Raw genomic sequence first — 8,418 nt, forward strand, 5'->3', positions numbered from 1 at the left:
AAAAACCGTGTGTTTTGGTAACACTACGTTCCAACAATGGCTTTTATGTCATGTTGCTTAGTAACATAAGTATAACCTAATACTGTTGTTAGATCATGTACTTTTATGACTTTTTTATGTTTCTGGGCAATAAAAATGTGTTTAAAATATATCTGACCGTTATTCTATGCTAACATAGGTTCTGAAAACACACACTCACATAGTCATCTAGAATATATCAACCTAACAACCCGAGCGATGACGGGTAGTTTCGTTAGTGTGTAAATAAAACATACTGACAATACAATAAATATAGTAAACACACCTTAGTATTGTGGTGTCCACGTCGTTTACAAGGAACTCATTTATTCAAACTAAAACTGTCCAAATGTAATATTTTTCTTAACACATAAACCACAAGTATATACCAGTTACTATTATATGGATAAAGACATTCTAAATGTACACATTTTCGGACATCAACGTATCGTTGTTAGATTATGTACTTTTATGACTTTTTTATGTTTCTGGGCAATAAAAATATGTTTAAAATATATTTGACCCTTATTCTATGCTAAAATAGGTTCTGAAAACACACACTCACATAGTCATCTAGAATATATCAACCTAACAACCCGAGCGAAGCCGGGTAGTTTCGTTAGTATATTAATAAAACATACTGACAATACAATAAACATAGTAAAAACACATTAGTATAGTGGTGTCCACGTCGTTTACAAGGAACTCATTTATTCAAACTAAAACTGTCCAAATGTAACATTTTTCTTAACACATAAACCACAAGTATATACAAGTTACTATTATATGGATAAAGACATTCTAAACGTACAAATTTTCGGACATCAGTTTCTTTTTTAAACATATAAATAATACTATTGCTGTAGCGTGTGACGTGTCTAATGGGAGTGAGGGGGGGATTGATGTTTTTGTTACGGCTCATGTTTGAAACAAATATATTCTAAACATTTCCCACGTGATTGACCAATTAAAGGCTGACCTGTATCCCTGGACAACGAACTAGTCCAACAGTGCGATCTAAAGTGGTTCAGAATATGTAGAAATTGTAACTAAAGTTTGACCAAACGTAACATTAGATGAATGTCCCCCACTGGGACAGCGCTATATCTACGGATTTATAACGCTAAAATCAAGGGTTCGATTGCCCTCAGTGGATAGCTGTTTTGTGTACAAAATGTCAAGCGCATATTTTATATTGGGCCAAAATACTGTCTTTTTCACATTATTTCACAAATATAGCAGTGTCAACTAAAACATAATTATGTACTATTTAATACGTGTATTACACAATAGTATTATTATATCATAGATAAATAATGGATACAGAAATAGATTTACAGTTAGAATGGTAACGATATGAGGGCCTTTAGTCTTTAGTTATATGTGTTATTTACAACTTAATTATTAATTTTACATACCTGTTATTATCGCCACCTTCTGGTCAAGTTTCTTATCGGTAAGGTTCGGGGCCATCTCATAAATTTTACAAGTAATCTAGAAAGAAAAAGGAAAAACAATAACTTTATTTTCAGTTTGTGATTCTGTTTTTGAAGTTTCAGTTTGAAAAAACACACATAAAAACGTACAGCCTTAGTTTTATTGCGTTAAATATAAACAATAACACGAGTCTAATGGAGAATAAACAATCCAAAACTTATAAATACATGTTTACATAAATAGAATATTTTAATGAAAAAATATAAGATTAGTTCAGTTCAATGAAGTTTTCTTTTATATATATATATATATATATATATATCGTAATGCTACATTACTTCATATAGAATAATAAACTCACCAGATATTAATGGACTTCAGACTGTTTGTTGGTCTCTTTATCCTTACAGTCAGGCAAGTTGCTGGTTGCTGATTCGTTCATCAGGTAAGTTGCTGATTGGTTGGGAGTTGTAGTTTACTCTAGAATGTTAGTCTTTAGCTGTAACGTTCTATTCTACCTACAACCATCACAGATCACGTGCCTAATCGAAGTTGACTTTAAACTTGTATATTATGGGATATACAGAGTACAATATTTATGATTACAACGATTTTGCCAAATTAACCTGTCATCAGGTACAACAACAATATGGAGTTAACTGGTGATCTGGATAACAAGAAGCACTGGCGGATGGATACATTGGTATTAAAGATAAAAAAGTTTTAAGTTTTACGTAACAGGGTACTTCCTTTAATTACTTAAGTGTTTTTATGTTAATTATTAAGGGTTCAAGAGTGTGATTTAAGTCATCTCTATAAGTTAATGTTTCCTTCGCCAGGGTGTAAATTGATTAGGTGTTTATAGTTTGTAAGTTATACCACCAGGATATAGTACAGCTTCACCAACGGTGGGCACGTGCTTGATGCTGTTTTGGGAGATCGATTTGTCATATGGCAGCTTTCTGGTCCCGCACATCTACCAGCTTTCATTAATCACGTGGTTCGTTCCCAGCTGTAGAGCACGAGTGTGTAAGTAGATCGACCTGCAAGAATTAACTAAAACAATTCAGCACCTCTATACTGTCAGTGGTTGTCATTTGGCAGCTTTCTGGTCACGCACATCTACCAGCTTTCATTAATCACGTGGTTTGTTCCCAGCTGTAGAACACGAGTGTGTAAGTAGATCGCCTTGCAAGAGTTAACTAAAACAATTCAACACCTCTATACTCTCAGTGGTTGTCATTTGGCATCTTTCTGGTCCCGCACATCCACCAGCTTTCATTAATCACGTGGTTTGTTCCCAGCTGTAGAGCACGAATGTGTAAGTAGATCGCCTTGCAAGAGTTAACTAAAACAATTCAACACCTCTACACATTCTGTGTTTATCACGTAGCAGCTTTCTGGTCACGCACATCTACAAGCAAAGTTAGATTTTGAATAACAGATAGGCCCAGCATGGCCAGTTGGTTAGGGCGTTTTGCTCACAATTAATGTAGCTTTGTGCTTTACTACAACCAATTAACAAGTACTGTAAACAGGCAATGAACCTATAAAAATACTTGTTATTAATTATTAATAATCAATCTTTGTATATTCATACTTTAAAATACGAAATTATGTTCGGTGTTGTTAATATCTAGAAAAGTTTGTTTGTTTGTAGTTAAGCACAATGTTATACAATGGGCTAGCTGTGTTCTGCCCACCACGGGTATCGAAATCCGGTGTCTAGCGCTGTAAGTTCCGCAGACATACCGCTGAGCCACTGGGGGACAACTAAAAGAGACCCAAAATACAGTTGCCAAAAGAAAACTGCCAAATGACAAATCGATCTCCCAGAGCAGCATCAAGCACGTGCCCACCTTTGGTGAAGCTGCACTATATCCTGGTGCTGTAACTTACAAACTATAAACTCCTAATCAATTTACACCCTGGCGAAGGAAACAGTAACTTACAGAGATGACTTAAATCACACTCTTGAATCCTTAATAATTAACATAAAAACACTTAAGTAATTAAAGGAAGTACCCTGTTACGTAAAACCTAAAACTTATTTATCAATAATACCAATGTATCCATCCGCCAGTTTTTCTTGTTATCCAGATCACCAGTTAACTCCATATTGTTGTTGTACCTGATGACAGGTTAACTTGGCAAAATCGTTGTAATCATAAATATTGTACTCTGTATATCCCATAATATACAAGTTTAAAGTCAACTTCGATTAGGCACGTGATCTGTGATGGTTGTAGGTAGAATAGAACGTTACAGCTAAAGACTAACATACAAACATTCTGAAGTCCATTAATATCTGGTGAGTTTATTATTCTATATGAAGTAATGTGGCATTACGATATATATATATATATATATATAAAGGAAAACATCATTGAACTGAACTAATCTTATATTTTTCATTAAAATATTCTATTTATGTAAACATATATTTATAAGTTTTTGGATTGTTTATTCTCTCTATAAGCATTAGACTTGTGTTATTGTTTATATTTAACGCAATAAAACTAAAGCTGTACGTTTCTGTGTGTTTTTTCCAACTGAAACTTTAAAAACAGAATCACAAACTGAAAATAAAGTTATTATTTTCCTTTTTTCTTTCTAGATTACTTGTAAAATTTATGGAATGGCTCCGAACCATACAGTTAAGAAACTTGAACAGAAGGTGGCGATAATAACAGGTATGAAAAAATTAATAATTAAGTTGTAAATAACACATATAACTAAAGACTAAAGGCCCTCTTATCGTTACCATTCTAATTGTACATCTATTTCTGTATCCATTATTTATCTATGATATAATAATACTATTGTGTAATACACGTATTAAATAGTACATAATTATGTTTTAGTTGACACTGCTATATTTGTGAAATAATGTGAAAAAGACAGTATTTTGGCCCAATATAAAATATGCGTTTGACATTTTGTACACAAAACAGCAATCAGCTGTGTCCACCTAGGGGAATCGAACCTCTGATTTTAGTGTTATAAATCCGTAGATATACCACTGTCCCTGTAGGGGACATTCATCTAATGTTATGTTTGGTCAAAGTTTGGTTACAATTCCTACATATTCTGAAACACTTTAGATCACACTGTTGGACTAGTTCGTTGTCCAGGGATACAGGTCAGCCTTTAATTGGTCAATCACGTGGGAAATGTTTAGAATATACTTGTTTCAAACATGAGCCGTAACAAAAACATCAATCCCCCCTCACTCCCATTAGACACGTCACACGCTACAGCAATAGTATTATTTATATGTTTAAAAAAGAAACTGATTTAAAAGCGAACAGTTGTGACTAAAATTTGGTTATACTTTTGTTACTAAGCAACATGACATAAAAGCCATTGTTGGAACGTAGTGTTGCCAAAACACACTGGTTTTTCTATATATTAGAAGTTGTTAATCTAACTAATTTTTACCAATAATTATTCTATGAATACACCGAGAATTCATTTCATGAATGATCTTAATTTTGATTGGCTGATTGGCCGAAGTTTGACGGGCTGTACGCCAATAATACAATAAACGTTTGACATAATCAATTAAAAATAAAAGACATTCCTATTAACATTCATGAACTAAGTGAAAATTATTTGTCTGTTTGTTTAAAAGTTATAAATTATTTTTACTTTTACAAATTAAAATACTTGAGTGGATATCTAAATATTTAGGTGCTAGTTCAGGGATAGGTAGAGCCACTGCTGTAGTGTTCTCACGCCTGGGAGCGAGGCTAGCTCTAAGTGGAAGGAACCAAGAAAATTTGACGGAATCTGCTGAAGAATGTGAAACAGTTTCACCTAATAATCTAAAGGTTTGACTAAACATTATATAACATAGACGTATTTAATTAATAAGGAATGTTTAAATAACTATTACTAAAATGTAGTAATTTATAAATGACATTATAATCTAAAGGTCTGACTAAACATTATATAACACAGACGTATTTAATACATAAGAAATGTTTAATTAACAATTACTGAAAATGTAGTAATTTATAAATGACGTCATATTGTTTCTAACTGAACTAAAATATGTTCATATAAATTGGAACTGTTGTTACCAGGATTGAGAAACTAATGAGCAAGTCTGATTTTAATTAAAAAAGAGAATAAAGAAATAGAAAAATATGTAGTTGTTACGACTCTGGTATTATTCTGGTTCTCTGAAGTAAAAAAACCAAATGGAAATATCCTGGTATCATGGTTCTATAATGTATTATTTGATAGATACTTAACTTGTCTCAACCCAGAATAATTGTTCACTAACACATAAACAAACATCTACACACAGATAAATCAAATAAAGAATCCAAATAACCAAAGGTTCCAACTACTCGATTCAAAAACGTTCAACTCGAGTGCATTGTGGTTCGTGAACAAATGTTTTATAGTAACTAAAACGTAATAAATTATAATTAAAACAAGGTACATTATAATTATAACAATATATTATAATTACAATGTAACAGATTATAATTAGAATGTAACAGATTATGATTAGGATGTAAGGGATTATAATTAGAATGTAAGAGATTATAATTAGAATGTAATAGATTATAATTAGAATGTAAGAGATTATAATCAGAATGTAAGAGATTATAATTAGAATGTAATATATTATAATTAGAGTGTAATTGGTTATAATTAGAATATAAGAGATTATAATTAGAGTGTAATTGATTATAATGAAAACAAGATACATTATAATTAAAACGTAATAAATTATAATTATAATATAACATATTATAATTAGAATGTAATAGATTATAATTAGAATGTAATTGATTATAATTAAAACAAGATACATTATAATTAAAACAATCAAATTATAATTAGAAAGTAATAGATTATAATTAGAATGTAATAGATTATAATTAAAACGTTATAACTTGTAATTATAACAATAGATTATAATTAGAATGTAACAGATTATAATCAGAATGTAATAGATTATAATTAGAATGTAACAGATTATAAGTAGAATGTAACAGATTATAATTAGAATGTAATAGATTATAATTAGAATGTAATAGATTATAAGTAGAATGTAATAGATTATAAGTAGAATGTAACAGATTATAATTAGAATGTAATAGATTATAAGTAGAATGTAATAGATTATAATTAGAATGCAATAGATTATAATTAAAACGTGATACATTATGACTAAACAATGAGTTATAATTAGACTGTAATATAATAGAATTGGAACGTGATAAGTTATAATTAAAACGTAATAACATAAATAAGAAAACTAACATAAGTAGTTTATTTAATGAAAGGATATATTTTTATTATTTCTTAATAAAATTATAAATAATTTTGATTTCAAAAACTGTTATTTTTTACTTAAATTTTTACTTTTTTAAGTCAACTCCATATGGCACAAAATCATCAGTCTATTCTTCAAAATGTTTTTCTTTATGAATATGGCATTTTTTATGATATTAATAATACCTATATAAAAATAATAGTACAGTCTGTTGTACTTCCATGTAACTACTTCGCCTCCTGTTGATGGATCTTCACCAAAATTGGTATGGAGGTTCATTAGTTCCATGAGAGAGAACATACACACTTTCTGTTTTTGTTTTTTTTTATGGGCATTTTTGCGTTTGTTATCACTCCCTTGTCTCCTGTAGATGGATCTTTACCAAATGTGGTATGAAGGTTTTTTGGGTCCATGCGGAGATACATGCAAATGTGCGGTTTCAGACTTTTTGTTTTGCAGTTTTTATGGGCGTTTTTTCAGTTACCAATAAAGGATTCAACTTTTCATGTTCTTAGATAACCTTTCATTAATCTTGAATTTACATAAGTACCATCCAGGGGACGGGTACTCCAGCTAATATAAAATATATCATAATTAGACTGATTCCGAAAGTTCATAGTGATTTTGTCGTTTAGTTTTTATTATTATGTGAAAAACTCGAAAGATATTAAAAACAAAAGAAAAATAGAAAAAAGTTTGTTCAAGTATTTCTTTACGAGTTACAGCTTGTAGAGTAAGGAATTTTTTTAATTACCCAAACTTTCGTCTGTTTAAACCATCTAGCGCCGAAACAGAATAATCCCAAAATTTAATAATTCGTACTTTAAAATCAAATGATATTAAAAACAACAACAACAAAATAAAATAAATATGTTCTAAGTATTTATTTTCAACACATACAGACAAATTTACACTGAGGATTTTTTAAGCGTGCGCAATCATACTCAAGTACATAGATTTATAGTTCACTGTAAAAAGTGAAATACTTGAAATATTTTTAAGTTGTTGTTTGTTTTCATCATAACTTATTACATTTTTAATACGATAACAAATTCTGTAGAAACAATATAACATGAAACAATACTTTAACAGAACAATTTCTGCACGACTCAGTATGTTTATTTCTGTTTTTTAACTCAAAAAGTTCACTTTCTTTTGTATTTCAGCCTTTGTGTATCGTCGGTGATGTAACCATAGAATCCGATATTAATCGGATTATGAAGTCAACAATTGACACCTATGGAAGACTGGATATTCTAGTGAGTTTATTTACTAGAAAAAATATAGATGAACACATTTTCAGTAAAACACATAGACATCCATTATTGTTTGTCGTCAAAGTTTAAATCTGGTAGACCCACATATAAACAGGAACAAGAAAGGCTTTACACTACCAGTAAAGAAACGAAACTAGTACCATTTTAAAATAAGCTATTTCTACTTAGTCTGGTTATCTTTTTTATGTATTATATTTACGTTGGACTTGGTGTTTCTCTTTTCTAATTATATACACACAGGGGGTTTCTTTTCATGGGGCAGGGAGGAACCATCGTCCATAACTCAACCCCATATACTTTATGCAGTTATCACTTCAGTTTTGTTACAGTCACTGTCCAATGTGACGACATACTTCTATGACTCAATACCAGCCATCTTTCGTACATCTT

The 8,418-nt window shown here is 30.6% G+C and overlaps 2 protein-coding genes across 2 annotated transcripts in view; one reads left to right on the plus strand and one right to left on the minus strand.

Annotated features, from left to right (window-relative positions):
• The window catches only part of LOC106471982 (uncharacterized oxidoreductase YhdF-like), a 15,760-nt gene extending 13,731 nt beyond the window's left edge, over positions 1-2,029 (minus strand). The window contains exons 1-2 of the mRNA XM_022400597.1: positions 1,817-2,029; positions 1,437-1,512 (exon numbers count right to left, since the gene is read on the minus strand). Coding sequence (XP_022256305.1) covers positions 1,437-1,491 — 55 coding nt within the window. The 5' untranslated portion in view covers positions 1,492-1,512; positions 1,817-2,029. The remainder of the gene's footprint in view (positions 1-1,436; positions 1,513-1,816) is intronic.
• Positions 2,030-2,139: 110 nt separating this feature from the next.
• Positions 2,140-8,418, plus strand: part of LOC106471983 (uncharacterized oxidoreductase YhdF-like) — a 17,502-nt gene continuing 11,223 nt past the window's right edge. Inside the window, exons 1-4 of the mRNA XM_022400596.1 lie at positions 2,140-2,158; positions 4,073-4,148; positions 5,149-5,288; positions 7,918-8,078. Of these exons, the coding sequence (XP_022256304.1) occupies positions 2,147-2,158; positions 4,073-4,148; positions 5,149-5,288; positions 7,918-8,078 (389 nt within the window). The 5' untranslated portion in view covers positions 2,140-2,146. The remainder of the gene's footprint in view (positions 2,159-4,072; positions 4,149-5,148; positions 5,289-7,917; positions 8,079-8,418) is intronic.

Source organism: Limulus polyphemus, unplaced genomic scaffold, assembly GCF_000517525.1.
Source record: "Limulus polyphemus unplaced genomic scaffold, Limulus_polyphemus-2.1.2 Scaffold5003, whole genome shotgun sequence".
Classification (NCBI taxonomy): Eukaryota; Metazoa; Arthropoda; class Merostomata; order Xiphosura; family Limulidae; genus Limulus; species Limulus polyphemus.